Genomic DNA, 22,610 nt, shown 5'->3' on the forward strand with positions numbered 1-22,610 from the left:
TTATTTTATTATTATTATTATTATTATTATTTATTTTTTTTTTTTTTTCATTTTATTTTATTTATTTTTTTAGGCTCTTACCTTGAAGGCTACAAGAACACGTGACACAAATGGTGCAATAAAAGGGAAAAGCAAATACTCCAGAGCTCCTGCAATACATAAAACATGGACTCCAAGCAACAATAACCGACTAAATAAAGGCCTGTTTAAAGCCTTTCAGCTCTTCCAACAGTAAAAACTACCAAACACTTACATTTTTTCCACCTAGGGAGCTGCTTTCACAAACTGTAAAATTCCTTTTGCCGCACAGTACGTGCAAGTGACTTCATTTGATGTGACTTTGAAAGAAAAGGGCCAAGTGAAGGGATCGGTTTGTTGAAGAAGTCACATAGTGATGGAATGACAGAAGTGAATTTCAAACTAAAATCTTTCTTCTTTTTTGCCAATGAAGGAGCTATTTTGAGCCATGTTTAGTTTTCATCATATTCCTCTAGTCATTGGATGTAAGTCTAGCGCTACATCTACTTCAACACATTTTGATTTGTTTGTTATTCTACATGTTATGTCAGTCAGTCAATGACAATTCCCCGTCCTTCCCCCCAGCTGTGTGGATCAGATCCAAGCTTTTAGCGAAGAACATCATTCAAGTCCCACTGCCATCACAGACCAGCCATCACCTGGTCTTTCTCAGCCCTGCTGCGTCATGCCAAATTTGTGCCCTGGGTAACATAAACCCTCTGATGGCAGAGCGGGTAAGCCGTGCTGGGCTTGAATAGCCTCAGTGTTGGCCCTGATGGCTCACGGGAGTCTAGTGAATGAGCTTCGGGGGTGTGGATAAACGAGGTGGTTGACAATACAAGCGAGGGCTCCTTTGGAGTCACTGGGGAGGTCCGAGTTGTAGCGATCTCAAGTTCCCATCAAGCCTCATTCCTAAGACTGACAAATGACCATCTATGTTACTAGAGAACTCTTATATGGGAGCATGTAGGCTTTCTATCAAAGGATTGCCTGGCAGAGGAAGAAAAAAAAAAACAGGAAGCTTCTGTACCCGTGTCATTGCTCAAAATAGCAACATGCATCACTGTATTCCAGAAGTGAACTGCTTTCGTAAGCATTTATGCTGCTCCTGATGCAAAGGCTGTTCCTAAAGGTAGTAGCATATTTATAGTATATAGTTCCTATGGTAAATTACCTTCTTCTTTTTTTCGGGGCAGCACTGCATATATTGTTCACACAGAAGATGATTCCAGAATGCTGAAGAGCTTTTTTTTCTCCCCACTTTTAGCTTTCTTTAGCATGTAATAGTGCCGTTTGAGCAAATTTCTCTGCATCATTTAATATTTAAATTCACTATATACAGAATTAGGCGGTATGGTGGCTCATTGGTTTGCACTGTCACTTCACAGCAAAAAGATTGCTGGTTGGGGTCCAGGCTGGGCCACTTGGCATTTCTGTATGGAGTTTGCATGTTCTCCCCATGTTCGTGTGGGCTTCCTCTGGGTGCTCCGGTTTCTCCCACAGTTCAAAGACATGTGCTATAGGTAAAGTGGATGAACTAAATTGACTGTAGTGTATGAGTATGTGAGTGCATGAGTGTTTCTCAGTACGGGGTTTTGGCTGGAAGGGCACCCGCTGCATAAAACACATGCTGGAATAGTTGGCGGTTCATTCCGCTGTGGCAATTCCTGATAAATAAGAGACTAAAGCTGATGGAAAATGAATGAATATCCAGAATTGATACTTTTATGTTGGAAAAGTTGTGTGTCTGGATTTTGAATGACAATTAATCTGAAACCGAAATTCACTCATAGTGCTGGGTTTTTACAAATCACGATGACAGGGTTCAAGTCCAGTGAAAAACGGTTCCAAAAAGCAGGTAAAATGAAAACAGGATTTCTGGATTGCTTTTTAAAACTGTTGGTTGGGTTTAGGGAAGGGGTGGGTGGGTCAGTCAGTCGGTCGGTCAGTCAGTCAGCAGCCGCCTCTGCTGGATTTACACGAGAACTGCAGGCACGAATGGCAATCGCGAGGGAAATTTGAGATCTCAAAAATCATACACAGCAGCCTCTGGTGGATTCGCAAAAACAAAAACTGCAAAAAAAACGTAGCGCCTGGGATGTATTTGGCACTCTGTATATAGGGGTACATAGTGTAGGTATTCAATGTATATAGGGGTACATTTTCAGCATGAGCCTGGGTTATAAATTTTAGCAGGTAATAATCCTAATAATCTTGATATACCGGGTATTAGTTATACTTATTAAAACAAGAGTGTGGTCACTTAACATCTTTAAAAAAGATAATGCATATGAAGTGTGGCAAAACTACATTTAATATTTTTCGGGTCATCCTAATTTTTCCTCTTTATTAATTTTTCTTGTAATTTCTTTACTTAATATATTCATTGGGGTGTATTAATCTTTGCACCCTAATCCTAAGTTATTTTGTTTGATTAGTTCCAGTTTTGGCTTTAGTACCGAATAATCTACACATATACATTGCTGTGCATCCTATAGAGTTAGTACGTTTACATGGACACTAAAAATCAGATTTTAATACGATTAAGACAATACTCTGATTATGAGTCTACCATGTAAACAGTGAATTTTGATTCATTTAATCCGATTAAAGTCATAATTGGACTAAACTGAAATCAGACTAAGACATGTGGAGTATGCTGATTTTAGTCTCATTATTGAAGTGCAGTAGAGACATGTAAACACCGCAATCAAACTATTCCCTTGACGTAGGATTTTTTGCCGCATTCTGTGACAGGATATTCCATACACATGGCTGTTTGACACAATTCTCTGCACCTACCGAGTCAGTGAAGGACCACACACACCTGCATCACGAAATGCAGCGGTTTTTTTTCCCATATGGCATGTGAGATCTAATTCCATTAAAACAACACACTTCCAGCAGTTCCTAGCATACAATGCCTCAGTTTGTCATTGGGCGTGCATAAAATATTCCTGAAGGAAAGTGAAAGTACCAAACTGCAATTAAAGTTGACAAAAAAAATGAAAAACCCAAAACTACATGAATTCTAGAGGAAATGTGCGTTTTGACTCGATGTTAATCGAATTATGCTCTATAACATGTAAAACAGGATCATTAAAGGAACATTCAAAAAGCAACCCATGTAAACACCTTAATCATATTATTATCTTATTCACATTAAGGCAAATAATTTGATTACTGATAAAATAAATCCAATTTATTTATTTATTGTTTAGCCTTAGCACAGTTTGATGAGAATATGATAACATGATTAAAATAATAAATTGATTATGCTAATATGGGATTTGAAGCATTTTATATACAACATTTTTCCTCACCGGAATTCCTGATCTGATTTTTTACTGGCATGCTGGGTTGTTGTAAATCAACATTGGGTCAAATATGGAATTACACATTTGTTTTTTTTTTGTTTTTTTTTCAGTTCTCTTTTTAAACCAATAGTTGGCTTTGTCTCTATTTGACCCACATATATTTGACAACACCGTAGCATTTCTTTAGTGTATAATTTGGTGGAACAAATTCTATATTGATGCCAGTGATTTTCATTGTTGTTCGAGGTTACCAGAAGAACTAGGAATGTCTGCAAATACAAAAACTGACAACATGCAGAAACCACGTCCGTTGGGACTTTCTATATGTACGAGTTTGTTTTCCTTCTTGTGTAAAGCAACCCAAAGCTAAATACATTTTTACTCACTTTTTTCCCCCCTAAAAAAACTCTCTCCGTTTGCTCGGGATCATTTTCTTGTCAAAATCCGCCTGGTTTATTTTGTCTGCGTTGCACCGAGGACCTAAGCTTTATCTTGCCAGTCAAAACTGGAGCTCAGCCCCATCAGCTCTCCCTGCTTTAATGCAGGCGTAATGACGGTTTACAGAATTACGGTCTTAAGTTTCCCTCCGTCTGCTTTGATCCATGACCGCTCGCTGGCTCTGTGCCTCTAAATGTTACACGCTCCCTATTTCCGAAAAGCGGTCCTACTTCTTCCTTGGCTCTGATGAAAGCTCCTGAGATATGAGACAGAGCAGGAAGCCCGCTATGTTATTTTATTTTTTTCCCTTCTCTCTCCTTCTCTTTTTTTCCTTCTTCATCTGTGTACTGGTGTTGACAACTTTCGAACGTGACCGCTTTGAGACAAGGTACATGAACCTCACGGGAGCGTAGGGAACATTTTAAACACTGCGCTGTAAAGAAACACGTCAAAAGAGTGTCAGCCAACTTTCTATTTGTGATAAGCGTTTCTTTATTTCAGTTTTTTTCAACCGAACGTCTCTTTTCTTGTGTCTAATGCAAATCTGACCTTATATGAGGCAAATTCAGTGACGTGCGTCAGGCCTGACTGCCGTTTTTCTTTCTTTTCTTAAGCAATTAAAGCTAATGAATGAATAATTTTTTTGTTCTATTCAAAATTGGCAATGCTCTTTTTGCATAAGATTTACCTTTTATGTCTGAAAAGTCTGAGCTTTTGAAGTTTCAGCAGTAGCTTAATTGTGCTGTCGGTTCAATCTTGTTTTTGCTTGTATTATGGAGGTTACATTTTATAATGAAAACCAATCTGTACGTACTTTATTACGAGTATCTTTATGGGAGATTTAAAGTGTTTTAAACTGTGTCTGGTGCTCTGTTTACACCTGGTATTAAGATTCTGATCTGTCAATCGCAAGTGGGCAACTCTAAATATTAGTGTAAATAGCATCTATAATGTTTTAAGGTTGTCGAGAATTTTCAGTAATCGACTTAAAACAGATTTCTTTTGCAGTCTACTCTCTATTATGAATGTGAATCATTAGGGAGTTCATGATCTGATCTGATTCAGCCGATTCGAACATTATCACTAGATTGAATGGGCGTTATCAGCTGATAGAAATGGGCCAGTAGGGGCCTTTAGAGCCAACTAGTAGGCTCAGAAGGCTGTTATCATCCATCCACATGGTTAATCAGCTATAAATCACATACAGATGCGGACGGATGTTAATGAGAATTATTTATTAAATTTCCTATTAATTGTATTTTATTAAAATCTACCCCAACCCCAACCATCACGGTAATGTAAAGACAGATATGGATCTGGAGTCTTCTCTATCAGTATAGCTGATTAACTACGAGAAATATTCATATTATTTATTAAATTTCCTGTTTATTGTATTTTATTAACATCTACCCCTACCTTAACCCTAAACTCAACCATCACAGTAATTTAAAAACAAATCTGGATCTGGAGTCGTCTCTATTAGTATAGCTGATTAACCATGTGGATAGATGATCCGTCTGAGCCTACTAGTAGGTGCAGAAGGCCCCTACTGGCCCATATCTATCAGCTGATATCCACTAATATGACCATTCAATCGAGTGATAACATTCAAAGCAGGTGTCTGATTCCAATTTTGGGAGTCACGATTCCAATCTAAAAGGATTTTGACCAACATTTCTTTTTCATGTTTTTTCATTGTGCTAATACTATACATTATTCCATATTATTTTACATTATTGAAATACTATTTTTCTGTTATAGGTCACGCCCCTGCAGGCCTATTGGGATCTAATTTGAAAAAAGAATCAATTCAGAACTTTTGAGAATTGGTTCAGAATCGCGATGCGTTGATGAATCTATTTTTTTCTTCCACTCCTACTCTCCTGTGGTAAAACATGTTTTCATAGTGCAATGTGTTGTATAGAAATACATTAAAACAAGGAATTTATTCTTCGCTGTGTTGTACCAAAACATAAAGTTTAAGATGTGAGTCCCAGCTGGACCAGGAGGCATTTCTGTATTTAGTTGGCATGTTCTCCCCGTGTTTGCGTGGGTTTCCTTCAGGTGCTCCGGTTTCCCCCACAGTCCAAAGACATGCGCTATAGGTGAATTGGAGAAACTAAATTGACTGTAATGTATGAGTGCATGTGTGAATGTGAGAGTGGATGTGTGTTTCCCAGTACTGGGTTGCGGCTGGAAGAGCATTCACTGTGTCAAACATATGCCGGAATAGTTGGTGGTTCATTTCATTTCATTGATAAATCAGAGACTAAGCCGAAGGAAAATGAATGAATGAATCATAGTCATCCATATTTTCATCCATTCACTTTTCCGCTCATCCATTGCTTAACAAGGGCTCAATAGTACTGGTGTATCGCACTGAATGCTCCTGCAAAAGTGATGAAGAGCATGACAAAAAAAATGACGTTCACAACAAAATCCACAACAAAAGATATCACAAGAACTGTTGTTGGATGAGGAGATTCTATGGATGAGATATTATTATTATTATTATTATTATTATTAAATTTTAACACCAGGTAGAACCAGAAATACACCTCGATTGACCACTTTTGTTTGTATATCTGAAAACACATTACAGTTTTTCTCGATTGCTAAAACACAATTTCTGAACCCTTGCTCCATTTTCTTACACCATTAAACACAAAACCTCATCTTCAAGCACTATTAACACTATTAACTATTAACTGACTTGCAAAATGAAACTTATACTTCAAAACAGCTTTATCTGTATTCAAAATCAAGCACTGCACATGCTAAATCCATGACTTGTAGCAGATTTAATCTGGTGTAGGGATGTCTATCATACACTTTCCATAAAACTTCTCAATCGGATTCAGGAAAGGCGAGTATGGAGGGAGGTACAAGTTCATACATTTCCCATTGCACTCATCCTCTCACATTGTTTCTTATAACCATGCTTAGACACTCTCCTTCCCACCTTCAACAACCTGTTTGCTTATATCGGTTGTGTCACATCCTTTGAAAAACGTGACATCAATTTGGAGTGGTTGTTTAATCAATGACATTTTTTCTTTATTTGTATTTGATTGTTGCTACTTGTGTTTACCAGCATGGATGACATGTGCATTAGAGTGCAGAATGTGTTTTGAGAATCAGAACGCGTTTAGAGTTTTGCCGAAAAGTCTAAGTAGGATCTGCACAGTGTGTTTTACCGTGTGAAATGGTCTAAGGTAATGGCAACTGCAAAATTAGCTAAATGAGGTCAGGCAACTGAGAAGTTAGTTTAGCTAATGGGTGTTAGTGCTTTAGCAATTGAGAAAACTGTAATAACAGTTGAAGAGATAATTCATAATTATTCATAATAATTCATAGGCAAGTTATTGTATAACGATGGTTTGTTCTGTAGACTATGGAAAAAACATATAGCTTAAAGGGGCTAATAATTTTGACCTTAAAATAGTGTTTAAAAACGGCTTTTATTCTAGCCGAAATAAAACAGATAAGACTTTCTCCAGAAGAAAAAATATTATCAGACATACATACATAATATTTCACTTATTTTGATTCAGAATAAGTGAAACATCGTGTTTTTACTGATTTTAGCGATTGAATTAAATGTAATGTTTAGCTTTGATTTTATGATGCTGAGGCAGTAGAATGGAGCTTAAGCACAAAACGGTTTAGCCGAGCACACAGCTCACACATGTTATTCAAGTTTTTTTAATGTTTTTATGCATTTGCTTGTCATGTTACAGCTTTAATCTTTGTTCTGATTGGTGAATCTCTGTGTCGGTTTGCTGTGTGTTTCTATTTTGACACTAGACCTGCACGCTAATGCTTTCATTTACAGTTGAAGTCAGAAATTATTAGCCCCCTTTGAATTTTTTTCTTTTTAAATATTTCCCAAATGATGTTTAACAGAGCAAGGAAATTTTCACAGTATGTCTGATAATATTTTTTCTTCTGGAGAAAATCTAATTTGTTTTATTTCGGCTAGAATAAAGCCAGTTTTTAATTTTTTAAAAACCATTTTAAGGTCAAAATTATTAGCCTGTTTAAGCTAATTATTTTTCAATAGTCTACAAAACAAACCATCGTTATACTATAACTTGCCTAATTACCCTAACCTGCCTAGTTAACCTAATTAACCTAGTTAAGCCTTTAAATGTCACTTTAAGCTGTAGAAGTGTCTTGAAAAATATCTGGTAAAATATTATTTACTGTCATCATGGCAAAGATAAAATAATCAGTTATTAGAAATGAGTTATTAAAACTGTTATATTTAGAAATGTGTTGAAAACATCTTTTCTGTTAAACAGAAATTGAGGGGGGAAAGGGGGGGGGGGGGGGGGGGTAATAATTCTGACTTCAGCTGTATATGTAATGTCAGGGAGTGATTTTGGACATTCACTTTGCTCACCACATGTGAAAATTTTTGTTGGGCGCTCACTACACACTGAAATGGGTGGAGCTAACCCGCCCCTAACCCAGCCCTCAGTGATGTCACTTAATATTTTATTTTATTTTATTTTATTTTATACAATTTTTATTTTATTTCGTTATTTTTATTGTATTTTATTTAATTTAATATGATTTTATTTTAGTTTATTTCATTTTTATTTTATTTTATTTTAATATTTATGCTATCACATGATATTTCAGAATATTTAACCTTTTTCATAGTTCTTGTGATATTGTCATTGTTCAACTCATGAGTGTACAGCACTTTGGTGAACGCCTGTTGTTCCTAAAAAGAAAAGTGCTTTATAAATACACTTTGATTTGATTTGATTTGATTTGATACTGTGAAGTATCTTCGATATTTCATGTATGCCTTTGATCCCTTAATGGGCCGGATTTACTAACCAGATTTGCACCAAAGTGCAGTTTCACAGACGTTCAGAAGAGAGTGGATAATTTTGTGAGTGATCTACTGCACTTGGAGAACATTGCTTGAGCCACATTGCCTATGTTGCCAAGTTGTAAGAAGACAAGATAAAAGTTACATTATAGCAGATACTTGTGCAATTATTTTATTTTATTTTATTTTATTTTATTTATTTTATTTTATTTTATTTTATTTTATTTATTTTATTTTATTTTATTTTTATTTTATTTCATGTTTATTTTATTTTGTTTAATGTTTATTTTATTTTAATTTATTTTATTTCGTTTTATTGTAATTTAATGTCATATTTATTTTATTTTATTTTAATGTCATTTAATGTCAAGTTTTTATTTATTTTATTTTATTTTAATGTCATTTAATGCATTTTTTATTTAATTTATTTTATTTTAATGTAATTTAATGTAATGTTTATTTTTTATCTTATTTTATTTTATTTTATTGCAATTTAATGTATTTTTTTATTTAATTTATTTTATTTGATTTTAATGTAATTTAATGTAATGTTTATTTCATTTGATTTTAATGTAATTTAAAGTATTTTTATTTATTTTATTTTATTTTAATTTAATAAAATGTTTATTTTATTTTAGTTTAATGTCATTTAATTTATAGTTTATTTTATTTTCATGTCATTTTTATTTTATTTTATTTTTATGCAATTTAATGTAATGCTTTTAATTTTATTTATTTGATTTTATTCTAATGTAATTTAATGTAATGTTTTTTTTTTATTTTTATTGATTTGATTTTATTCTAATGTAATTTAATGTAATTTTTTTATTTTTATTGATTTTATTTTATCCTAATGCAATTTAATGTAATGTAATTTTTTTATTTTTATTGATTTGATTTTATTCTAATGTAATTTAATGTATTTTTTTTATTTTTATTGATTTTATTTTATCCTAATGTAATTTAATGTAATGTTTTTTTTATTTTTATTGATTTGATTTTATTCTAATGTAATTTAATGTATTTTTTTTATTAATTTGATTTTATTCTAATGTAATTAAATGTAATTTTTTTATTTTTATTGATTTTATTTTATCCTAATGTAATTTAATGTAATGTTTATTTGTTTTATTTCTGAAATGTGCTCAGGAGTTAATGGTGTCCATTGTCATTTTGTCTCCTGTCTCGTCTGCAGGCCCGGAGGAAGACGAAGCTCTGAGAGGGAGAAAGGGTTTCCGCGGGCAGGCATCGGTCAGCCAGAACACTGAGACAGAGCTGATGCTCGAGGGGGACGATGACGCTGTCAGTTTACTGCAGGAGAAAGAGGTCGACAACTTGGCAGGTGAGTGGATCTATACACAACACAGAGGGCAATTTGTATGGAAGAAACGCTTCTCCATGCAGTATATGCATAGTAAGTTAAGTCATACATCAGCTCCTTGTCACTTTCCTTGTCACATGGCTTTGAATTGATCATTAAATGGTTAAATAAATTACAAATAAAATGAGAGAACACAATTAGTTATCTTAATAAAACTCCAAAATCTTGTGTTAAATTACCTTTGCAGCGAGATCCTGGCCAGAGCACTTCATCGGAAATGTCTGCATAAATCCACATTTGGTAGCATTTATTTATTTATATATGGCTTAAGCATGGCATTTTGGCAGAATGACAGAGTTTGACATAGAACAGATATATAAATATATCTTACTTGTCAATCTGGATGCAGACCAGTGTAGTTAGTGTGGTTGGTTTGCTTTAGGACTGTGTTTATGTTTTTCTGGCAGTCTGTAGGGTTAAGTATTGCTCTGGACAGTGTTACTTTTTTCTGTCTCTGTCAAATGTTTGTTTATTTATTATTTCAAAGGTTATAGTATTACGTTATTTTTAATTTGTCTTTTTTTTCCCCCTCACAGCCAGTTTATGTCCAAGAGTTAATGTTTCCAGAGGCAGGTTTGACAATTTTTGAGAGATTAATCTTTTTTAAAAGCACTAATACTTTAATATTGTTAACACTGATTAAATCAAACATGAATCATGCCAACAATCAGGAGGTAATCAATTATTCAATTAATCAACAAAATATGTATTTATTAATACCTGAACTATCATCTTCTGTTAATTGTAATGATTTGGAAGATCGTTTCTGGAAAACATTTTTCTCTATATATTTATTTTCTATATATAGTCTATTATTTTTATTGGGCTTTATTTTTTTTTCCTCTATAATTTATTTATTAATTAAATATTATTATTTAAATGTTGGTCTATTATTTTATACATTTTGTATTTTTGTATGTTTTGTTTTGTATTTAAATGTTATTTATTTATTTATTTATTTATTTGTTCATTTATTTATTTATTTATTTTCTCTTTATAGTCTAGTATTTTATATACTGTATTTTTTTATTGTTTATTTAACTTTATTTAAATTGTATTTATTTATTTTTTTTCTTTATGTAGTCTGTTATTTTTATTTGGCTTCAATTAATTTTTTCCCTCTATATGCAGTCTGTTATTTTTTATGCCTCTTATTGTTTATTTAACTTTATTTAAATGTTTTTTTTTATTTATTTATTTATTTATTTTTATATATAATCTACTGTTTTATGTTTTATATTCCATATCAAATGTTATTTGTTATATTATTCATTTATTTTCTCTGTAGTCTATTGTTTTATAAACTTTTTATTGTTTATTTAGCTTTATGAAGATGTTATTTATTAATTTATTTATGTACTTTCTCTTTGTGGTCTTTTATATGCTTTTTATTGTTGATTTTTCTTATAGTTTATTATTTTATATACTTTTTATTGTTTATTTAGCTTTAATTAAAAGCTATTTATTTATTTATTTCTCCTATAATCTATAATTTTTTATACTTTTTGTGGTTTATTTAACTTGGTTTAAATGTAATTTATTTATTTATTTTCTCTTTATAGTCTATTATTTTATATGCTTAATATTATTTATTTAACTGTATATGAATGTGGTTTATAGTTTTTTTTTCTCTATATAGTTTTTACATTTTTATAGTTTATTTAGCTTTATTTAAATGTTATTTATTTATGTTCTCTATGTAGTCTAATATTTTATATATTTACTATAGTTCATCTAACTTTATTTAAATGTATTTTATTAAGTTTTAATTATTAATTTATTTTCTTTATAGTCTATTGTTTTATATACAGTACTTTGTTTATTTTTTTTCTATGTATTCTATTATTTTATATATTTCCTATAGTTTATTTAACTTTATTTAAATGCATTTTTTTAAATTATTTATATTAGTTAATTATTTATATATTTTCTTTATCGTTTATTATTTTATATACTTTGTGTTGTTTATTTAGCTTTATTTAAATGTTATTTATTCATTTATTTATTTATTTATTTTCTATATATTCTATTATTTTATTTACTACTTATTGTTTATTTAACCTTTTTTAAATGTTATTTATTTGTATTATCTATATAGTCCGTTATTTTATATACTTGTTATTGTTTATTTAGATTTATTTAAATGTTATTTATTTATTTTCTCTATATTATTATTTAATTTGCTTCTTATTGTTTATTTAACTTTATTTAAATTGTATTTATTTATTTGTTTATTTTCTCTATATAGTCTATTATTTTATTGTAGTCTTATTGTTTATTAAATTTTATTTAAAGGTTATTTATATATTTGTATTCTCTATATACTCTATTCTTATATATATATATATATATATATATATATATATATATATATATATATATATATATATATATATATATATATATATATATATATATATATATTGTTTATTTAACTTTATTTAAATGTTTTTATTTTATTTTCTCTGTATTGTCTGTTATTTTATATACTTGCCATTGTATATTCAGCTTTATTTAAATTAGATTTATTTATTTATTTATTTTATATATTTATTCTATATAGTTTAATATTTTGTATACTTTTTATTGTTTATATAGCTTTTATTTATTTATTTTTAAAAGGAGTCATTAAAAAGTATACCCACATTTCCATTATGCTCCGCAACTGGAATAAGTGTTTGCTGTGCTTTGCAAACACAGTCAGATGTTATATGTGATATATGTGTTCTGAATGTGAATCAGACATGTTATTAATAATGCCCAGAATAATCAATGCCCAGACTCGCTCTGTAGACCTTCATTAGTCAGTGAAGGTTAAAAATGAGTGGTGAGATATTTATGTGTCTGTAAAAAAAAAAAAAAAAAGCCACCAGCCTAATTTGTATATTTATTTAATCTGAAGTGTTCTATGTAAACCTCAGTGCTATTTATGCATAGCCGGTCTTGCTTAACACATTTCCAAACACGGTCTCTACGCAATGCTTTTAGAAATATGAAGGTTATTCTATAGAAATCCACTCATTTGGCTTTGTATGATCTCAGTCATCAAATTTAAATCAGGATTGCCCTAATTACTTCTAATATTTTCCCACTGATATTTGCCAGTTTGACTTAAAGGAATGCAGTCTGGTTTTTTCCTTCTGTTCTTATTATTTCCCATCTATGTTGAAAGTAATTTTACTGGAATGTAATTAATCATAGATCCTGGCACATGCTCATAAATCTCTAAAATCTGAAATCATCACCATAATAAGGATTAATGTAAAGCATCAAGTGTGCTGATTTATGTTTCCAGCCATTAAAACATTTGATTCTGCTATACTTTATAATACTGATTGTATTAAACCAAATCTTTAGTCAACATATGTTGAATTATTAATTAGCTAAAATAATTTTCAACTTCAATATTAGCTAAAATCAACTAACTAAATTACCTTTAAATAATTTTACTGTATATTTACTTAAGTAAACAGACATGTCTTCGTTTCTTTTGTTCAGTATGTGTTTTTCTGTATGATAACAGGTAGGTTTATGATGCTCAGTACTCAGGTTTATATGTATTTATGGATTTGAATGTCATATCACAGCTTTAATCTTTGATCTGATTTGTGAATCTTCACCACAAGGGGAGCTGTGCTATATTTTTCTGTGTCAGTTTGCTGTGTGTGTGCGCTGTTTCTATTTTGACACTGGGCCTGCACGCTAATGCTAGTGCTAATGAGAGCGGTGTAAACAACAGGCCAATCAACAACAGCCTTCTCACAGCCAGTGGGAGGGGCTCGGTTTGCGTCCAGCCAATCAGAGAACAGAAACTGTCGTGCCTGTATTTACACCCACAACTGAACACAGACAGAATAGGTGTGATGTGAAAAGAGATGCGATGCTGATTGGCTTTCTCGTACTCTCTCGCTCTGTCTTTTTTATATTTATTATTATTTATTATAGGCATATTTTTATATTATTAACAACAGAAGGTATTTAGATATTTAATATAATTGTATTTAAATTAAATATATATTTTAATATAGTTAATAATAATGTTTATAATTGTTATAGCCTGTAGGCTATTTCATATAAATAATATAGGAAATCATACATCTGAGTAAAATAAAGAGACCACTTTTCTGTTGGATGGATTTACTTGTTTGTTTGAGTAAAATTGTAATATTTATGTGTTAATATAAAGGTCTGAAAATATTCTTATTAAACATTTAATTAGTTAATTAGAGGCTTTTCCCCAGGACAATAACTATTGTTCAAAATAGCAAATGTTTTCATTTTGTTGTGATTAAAAATCTGGGTCATTCCACAATATAATGCTTCCTTGACGTTTTGAAGTAAAACATTGCTATTGTTTTGTCTAAAATTAATATAAACGTGGCCATGTGTGTGTTATTTTTACCTATGTTTATTTATTTATTTAAATCTAGAGGAAATGTCATCAGTAGTTTTCAAAACAACAGAAAATTTTTTGCTCTAACTTAAAACTGATCATGTTGTATTCAGTTCAAGCAAATTAATCTTTTATTTTCATATTTATTTTAGGCCCCTGTAGTGACACAGAAAGAGAAAACAATCATCTATTTTCCCATCATGCCTTTGTCTCGCCAGCCACACTCCTGTGACATCACAGCCGATAGCGCGAGGCCGTCTGTTTAGTAGGCTAGCTGACGTCAGGACACGGCGCGCGCGGCCCGACAGAACCGCGTGCACCTCAGATTTGCTGAGTACAACTGCACCTGTTTCATTCCTACATGATAATCTGCTAATCCTCACTAGTACTCTGAAATCAACACTACATCACTAGACTAGTCACAAATTAAATAGGATTAACAGGGAAAATTATGAACGCCTTAGTGTTTTATTACCAAGCCATATTGTTGTTATCAGTATTGTTAGTAGGCCTACAGTATAGTATAGTATAGTATAGTATAGTATAGTATAGTATAGTGAAGTTGTAGCTAATCTTTGTAAGAATAGGCCTAAATGTTGCTCGTATTGGTTTACAACAATCGAGAAAGGCTTCATTCCCAGCGGCGGATGAGATTACATGTCATGTGAAACCTGATCGCACTGATTCTGTAATATGAAATTATTTTTGCTTCATCCCATTTTAAAGGTCCCCGGAGGCTTTAGCGCTAATCTTCTCTGCGCATTGGATTAATGTTGTATTGTCTCCGGATTCACAAGAGTCCCTCTAGGCCACGTTACAATTGCCTCTTTCTCTATTAAACATTAAAGAGACTTGATTCGGATTAAAGGGCTCATTTTTTTTTACAGGTGAATTTATGTTCATATATTTTCAGCGTTTTATGAGAGATTTGATGGAAAATAAAGATAGTATTTGTTGGAGTTATCATATCATATAAATTGATATGTTTAAATTTATTTATCTTCTACATTTATTTATATGCGGGTCTATAAATAAAGAGTTCAGATGCAAAAACCTCCAAGTGCCATTTGATTTTATCTCCTAAAATTAGCATTTTTCTCAAGCTCATATATATAAGTTGAGTAATTTCCTCTTAATGTCAATTAATGTTTTTTTTCATTGTCTTTAATGTGAAATAAGTGAATATAAATAAAGGTCTCTGGAAATGGCCATTTTAGAAGAACATTTCAGATGGTAGGCTACTTAAGAGATTTTTGCATCTGAACTCTTCAAATGTGTTTATAGGCCCTCTGTATGTTTTCGCGTAAACTCTTCCTGTCTAAATCATATATTTGCGCTTCTTCGATTTATGGTCTTCGATACACAAATGTTAAATATATTAATCTGGGATTTCAATAGTGTCTGTTTTAAATAAAACTGAGAGTGTTAATATTTGCTGCCTGGGAGTGAAATAGCGGTTGTTGTAGCTGGTACAAAAAGGAGGTAAAGCAGCTTTGGTTTCTACGAGCGGTCGGGGAGAGCAGTGAAGGAGTGCTCTGGGAATTGAAACTCAAATCCACTTGTAATCTTGCAACAGTATCGGGCATAATTGGCCGAGGAGAGCAGATTAAGATTGATGAGACGTTAAAGTGGCTCTTTGGAGTTCATGGGATCGATAAATATCCCAATTTCTAGAGCCTCTCCTCACATCCTGGACAGATCCGTGGACTGCTGCAATGGTGAAATAATAAAACACAGAGGACTGGTCATATAGAGGAAAAATATATGTAGAGAAAGAGCGCACACAAGCTTGAGATTAGATCATTGTCATGTGACCTGAGGTCAGAATGTCTGCAAATATTTTAATAATATTTGTAAGGTCAATTCTACAGGTCTCACATCATCAAAAATGAGTCTCAACGATTGATTTGATTAGGTAGCGAAGGCTAAATGCGTATCACTCAAACATGATTTGTTTTGTCGCTAAATAACGCAGGAAAGTGACTGTGAAATTATTGCTGTGAGGATGCATAGAAAGCGCATATCTTACCTAAAACGTTTCATTTTTCCCTTTATATAATTTAATAAAGCAACAGCTTAATTGTGTAATTGCTGAAATTCTCTTCAACAGTTTTCCTCTTTCTGTTTCAGTTTGATGCATGTTTATATAAAGCTCTGCTTGATATTTTCTTTTGACCAAGCTTGAATTAAAAAAAAATGATAATAAAAAAATTTCCTTGATGAAAATCGAGATACTTCTGAATAAACTACAAACAATTTTACACACCCACTCGCGTGATGAAAGCCGCTGGACCACAACCATGTCCAAGTGTACAAAACTATATTAGAAAAGGCTGACTCGGGGAAAAAATATTGTAAACACATTCCAAAAAATGTCACAAATTGTTTAGTGTAAGTGTATGGTTGTGTATAAATACATCAGCTACTAACTTGCATCACGTCTTGTTTGTTTATGACTGACTGGTTATATGCGTAATCTTGGCAAATTCCCCTGTGAAAATAAAACGTATTTCCTTGTTACAGGCCCTGTTGTTTTGAGCACTCCGGCCCAGCTTATTGCTCCGGTCACTGTAGCTCGTGGGACTCTCTCCATCACTACCACGGAAATCTATTTTGAAGTGGACGAAGATGACCCAGCCTTCAGACGCATTGATGCCAAAGTAGGTTGCATTTCTGCTGTGCTGCTGTGCATTTGACAGTGTGTAGTACGCATGCGAGTATAAATCAGAACTGCACTCCTCGTGATGTGGATCGAAATAAGATGCTAAAATATTCAACAATTTATTAAAACTGTAATTTAAAAAACAAAACAAAATCGAGGCCCATGCCTTGAATACCCCGTGAGGCCATGCGTAAAGACTAGCCTTAATTCTATTTTAAAAACAATAAACTTGTTTTAACTAAAACTGGTTTATTGGCACAAAATTAGTTAAAATTATTATTTATACAGAATTAACCAAAAACGAATAACTCATCCACAACGCATTTAAATAAAAAAATTGCATAAATCGGCTTTTAGTATGAATATAATGATATGACATCAAAAAGGTTAATCTCAAAAATGTTGGTACAAAAAACATAATTTAATAAATTAAGATGTGCAATTTTGACAAACATAACTGTCGTTGCAGTGTTTTATTTTTAAGATAAACATTTTCTGTCCTGTTTCTGCAATCCATATTTCAGCTCATACTTGTTCTTCTCTCAACAGTCGGGAAGAAATGTTTTCCTATGTTCCTTTAGTGTTTTATCCGCTTTTTATTTTGTGAGAAGAACCAAGCTACACTGTATAATTTTTACGCCGAAAATCCAGATGCTTAACCACCCCCCAAAAATATTAAATTACAGTATATGCATCACGAATCATTATTTGGACACAAATATTCATTTGTTTTTATTAACTCTTTAAATAAACTCAGAGACAGATATAAAAAATCAAATCACAAAATGTTATATTCCAGTGTATTTCAAGTGCATTGTTTTCAGGTATATTTTTTTCATATATATATTCTCAACTTCAGCCTTTTACCATGTAAGCAAGGTACAAACAAAAACGGTCGAATATACTTTAAATAAGAATTCAAGTATGCGTATGGAATGTTTAGGAACGTAACAAATAGTACCATCAAATGTAAACTTTTAAAATTTGCCATTGACAATAGATTAAATCGCTGATGCAGGTTTAAATGATTTTTCTTCTTTCTCTCTTCAGAAATAATCCAGGCGAATGTTAAAACAGGTGAAATTATACTTCTATTTACGTGTCACAGAACAACATTCACAACTGCAGACCACCGGATTCACAATCTACAAATGTGTCTATTTACAGTATAAAATGTACAGGTTATATTCTGTCTTCGTGTGTCGAAAGCTTTTAGGTAAAATGTGTTGTCGGGCATGGCTCGATAAAAGAAAAGAAAGAAACAGTAATACTGACAGGTAACCATTCATTTTGATTGTTGATACAATTTGCTCCCTCACGACAAATTCTCGTCATGTAAAGTATTTTTAAACGGAGCTCTCTAAAATATTTTTTACAACAAAATCAACGTGGATTGGTTTCAACAGTGACCATTTTGTGGAAGAGTTCCTGATTAGCATCGTCTAGGCCTCAGAACTTTGATCAGTCAGACCTCCAATTCACAAACATGCCGTTTATTTTTTACCTCAGAGTTTCTCCAGGCTTTTAGGGTTGGTTAGAATTTCTCTTGCCAGTCGCCAAGTCTGTTTGGCAGCGTTTTCAAGGGCCGAATGTGGCTTCCCTTGGAAAAGGTCTAGGTTTGGCAGAAAATAATGGGGGCATCTCCTACACTGCAAGCACGAAATGAGCTGCAATAAAATCCCGTTCAGTCGATCCCCGAGGCAGTTTTCGTCCCAGTCCGACTCGCGCGGGTGTTTTTCGCACTCGTAAGACACAAGAGTTTTCATGTGATAGTTGTTGAGAGGCTGTCCCGGTAGTTCAAGGTGACGGTCGCGCAGAGTCTTGAGCAGGGACAGACATTTCTTCCTGCACCCTCCCAGGAGCAGTCGGTTCTCCGCTTCGGCGAACTGCAACACCCAGGCATCGCTCTCCGCCGAGCTTTGCTTCCCGTTCAGCGAGTAACACTCCTTCGACAAGAGATTGAAACCCTCGGCTTTGACTTCTGCCACTCTGTTCGGACCAGGCCACGGGATGTGCGGCAGCGGCCAGTGAGCAGCGCTGCGCGGCCATATGCCGGTGCACTTGAACGCGGGAGTGATCTGAACCACATATCGGTCTCTGATGCGTAATTTCACCTCGCTGGTATCGGCGACCATTTTAACCACGTCCCTATAGCTGCACTTATCCACCGCCTGCGCCACAAGCGTCTGGAACCTGGAGCGGATCTTGCGCGCTGACAGGTATCCCGAAGCCGTGATGAACTCGACCCAGAGAGACATACTTCTCTTCCGCCCGTCGCTGAGCTTGAGCACGGCGCAGCCCGGCAGAGAGCCGTCGTCCACGAAGTTGAAGACCCCCATCTGGTTCAGATAGAGGACCACCTCGAATTCAGTAGGAGAGATGACCTCGAGCCCTTCGAAGCGGTTATCCATTTCGTTTAAGGAGCTGATAAAGCGGGGCTCCTGGACCTCCACCTCTTTTAGGACATCTGAGACCACCTTGCACACCTCCCGTATGGTCTTGGAGATGGCCGCTTTCCGAGACTGGCATTTCTCGTTATAGTATTTATTGAGATGATAAACCAGCTTGGCCTGGGCGGCGATCATATTTGGACAGAGATCCGGGTTGTACACCGGAGTCTCGCAGTAACCCGAGGGATCCAACGCGGCTGTTTGTACAGGAGCCAATTTTAGAGAAGAATGTGGACTATTTAGAGAAAAAACGGGGATTTAAAATTTTTAAAAGCCTTTTTTTATTTGTGCGTGGAGCACATGCACAAACTCGGGCAGTTAAATCATCTGCTTGTATTTTCTGATGCGACCAAAAAAAGAAAGAAAAAAGTCAAACGCCTTGGTGTAATTCGGCAATTAAAAGTCCATACGCACGGATCAGTAGTTCAGGAAACCTCTTGTATCCACTTGCGGTGTCTTTTCTCTGTTTTCAATAGGGGTTGGAAAGTGCAGGGTGCTCTTAAGTGTGTGTCCAAGCGGTGTTGGTGTGTTTAAGACTCCGAACTCAGTCCTCTGAAATTATAAAGGGAGGGTTTGAGAGGAGCTCGTCCAATCACAGCACGAGTCGTCACTGCCTTCAGTTTATTGACGACAAATTAATCCTCAGCTTTTATACACAACCAACCCGTCTGGTGGAAACACACCTACACTTTGGAGGGAGAAGAAACAGGTTTATTCGCGATACACGGACCTTTTTTGTTCTTCTATATAGATTAAGAATATGCATTTGGTTATTTGGATAATTTATCAAGGCTTGTTTTACAACCAGAAATCATATTTAATTTAATATTTGTGAATATTTATGGTGTAGGCCTATTATTTGATACTTAACATTCTCATTATCGTTTTAAGAATATTTATTACGATTAGATTAAAACAGGTTATTTTGTGTTTTTATTTCATATATTTCTTTTGTAGAAAGGCGTGCACTTTTTAAATGCATAATGTTTTTCGTTGATCTGCTCATCCATTTATCTTTTGGCTGTGCAGTATTGTTTCGCGTCATGTTATTTTCATTGTTTAAAGGATTACATTTATATTATCTGTTGCTTATATTTGGTGATATCTCTCTTTAGTGCGTGTAAATTTAAATCCGTTTTGCATAATGTGGTTTATAAAATTTTCTTTAAAATATTTAGCAGTATACATATGATAGCTATTAAATCTCTGTATACCGAACGCAGGAATGTTTTCTTTAATTTTAACAATTTCAAACATATATTTTCCTTTATTAGGCTATAGAAAATGGGGAATTAGGTTCATTTAACTAAGTCGTGTCATCGACTCATTTATTATTACATATAAAATGATTAGGTTTAGTTTTTCTGAAGTTAATTGGCGATGGCAGGAATACGAAGGCCCATTTAGTAAAGTTATGTGCGTTAAGGTGATTTTTCTAAACCTAGCCTATTAAAAATCGCCTTTTTTGATGTTATTAGAATTTTTAGCCTAAATTAATTTTAAAAAGCATCATTCAAACTTTGAACGAATTAAACCTTCCAGCTTTACCAAAGTAGAAGCGTCTTTTCTATTTTTGAATTGGTAATTATACGGGTTTTCAATGTGTTAATTAGCCTAGATTTAGTTTTAGTTTATCTTTATTTTAAATGTGCATGTTTTAACGTATTATTGCACTAAAATTAACTATATGAATTTCAGTATAATTGAATGCAGCAGTCTACTAATGCTTTAATGCAAAACATTTGGATCTTAATTTATAATCTCGAGCCATTAAAACACGTTCATATTTGGCATTTTTTACTTCGTTTTTATTAGTTTGCCTCAGCATATTTTAGGCAAATTTATTTAACTGTAAAAATGTTAACAAACACACATGCGAACTGAAATAAACTTTATCTTTAAAGATCGTTATATGCGAACTGCACAAACTTTCCTCGCGATATTGAATCTGAAATCAAATATGATTCAACAAGAGTCTTTTGATCTTTTTCTAAATCCCCACCTCGACGCGGCACTGAGTTTTAGTGAAATAGGTGTACTTTTTTATTTTTAAGAAATTAGGGGGCGCGTTTGAATGCTTTGTGTGTTTTTTCTTTTATAAATATAGACTACCTATCCACAGAATACCGCACATGTACAGTATGTTTAGTTGGCTGCATGAGCAGATTGTAAGAGGTCACTGTACTGAGGATGCATTACGCTCGGTTGGCTCCAGCCCTCTCTGTAGTCTGCTTGGCTCCTTCTGCCCGAATGATTTTGCCAACCATAATTAATAGAGCTCTGCTGTTTTCAGGCAGCGATCACACATATAAGTTCTCCTTTGCCAAAATTAAAGCAAGGTGAATGGTTTTTGGGCCTTTGGCAGGGATGTGTAAATGTGACACTGTATTTAAACCAGCCATTTTATTTATTCACTTTACATTTCTTTAAATAGTAGGCTATGCAAAAGTCGACCCAATTTTAGATTATTGGATTTCAAATACTGATTAGGTGAAAAACGTCTGGTTTGATACATGGGAAAATATATATATATATATATATATATATATATATATATATATATATATATATATATATATATATATATATATATATATATATATATAATTTATTTATTTAGTTATTTATTTTATTTTTTATTTTTTTTTTACTGACACTACTCAAATGTTTTTAAGCTCTCTGTTTAACCTTGATTTCCACCTCAACCCTCTCTCTCTCTCTCTCTCTCTCTCTCTCTCTCTCTCTCTCTCTCTCTCTCTCTCTCTCTCTCTCTCTCTCTCTCTCTCTCTCTCTCTCTCTCTCTCTCTCTCTCTCTCACACACACACATACACTCACACACATTACATGGCAGGTACCCAACCGTATCAGATCAGACGGTCTCCCTCCCTTCACTGGTTTATACTGTGATGTGTTCAGCACTGCTTTTGTATGTCTGAATCAGTTTCTCGACTATTGTTTGTCAGTGTGTTACAGTAAACTGCAGTACAGTGTTATAATATCAGCCATAATTTAAGCTCACATTAGCCACCGTTAAACTCTTAAAATGATATTGAGCCAAAAAAAAAATCAAGATACACTTATTCAGTCACAATTGAGTACACTGT

At 33.3% G+C, this 22,610-nt stretch overlaps 2 protein-coding genes across 2 annotated transcripts in view; one reads left to right on the forward strand and one right to left on the reverse strand.

Moving 5' to 3' along the window:
* nbeab (neurobeachin b) overlaps positions 1 to 22,610 on the forward strand; it is a 344,764-nt gene that overhangs the window by 161,331 nt on the left and 160,823 nt on the right. The window contains exons 25-26 of the mRNA XM_056474110.1: positions 9,815 to 9,961; positions 16,917 to 17,053. Coding sequence (XP_056330085.1) covers positions 9,815 to 9,961; positions 16,917 to 17,053 — 284 coding nt within the window. The remainder of the gene's footprint in view (positions 1 to 9,814; positions 9,962 to 16,916; positions 17,054 to 22,610) is intronic.
* Positions 18,124 to 20,026, reverse strand: mab21l1 (mab-21-like 1). The gene has a single exon (XM_056473172.1). It carries the CDS (start codon positions 19,638 to 19,640, stop codon positions 18,561 to 18,563), a length of 1,080 nt encoding a protein of 359 aa, XP_056329147.1. The 5' UTR covers positions 19,641 to 20,026; the 3' UTR covers positions 18,124 to 18,560.

The sequence above is a fragment of the Danio aesculapii genome, chromosome 15 (genome assembly GCF_903798145.1).
Source record: "Danio aesculapii chromosome 15, fDanAes4.1, whole genome shotgun sequence".
In the NCBI taxonomy this organism is placed as follows: Eukaryota; Metazoa; Chordata; class Actinopteri; order Cypriniformes; family Danionidae; genus Danio; species Danio aesculapii.

What these genes read in the sequence shown, in the direction of transcription:
- mab21l1 (XM_056473172.1), bottom strand. Translation starts at nt 19,640, where the DNA reads ATGATCGCCGCCCAGGCCAAGCTGGTTTATCATCTCAATAAATACTAT.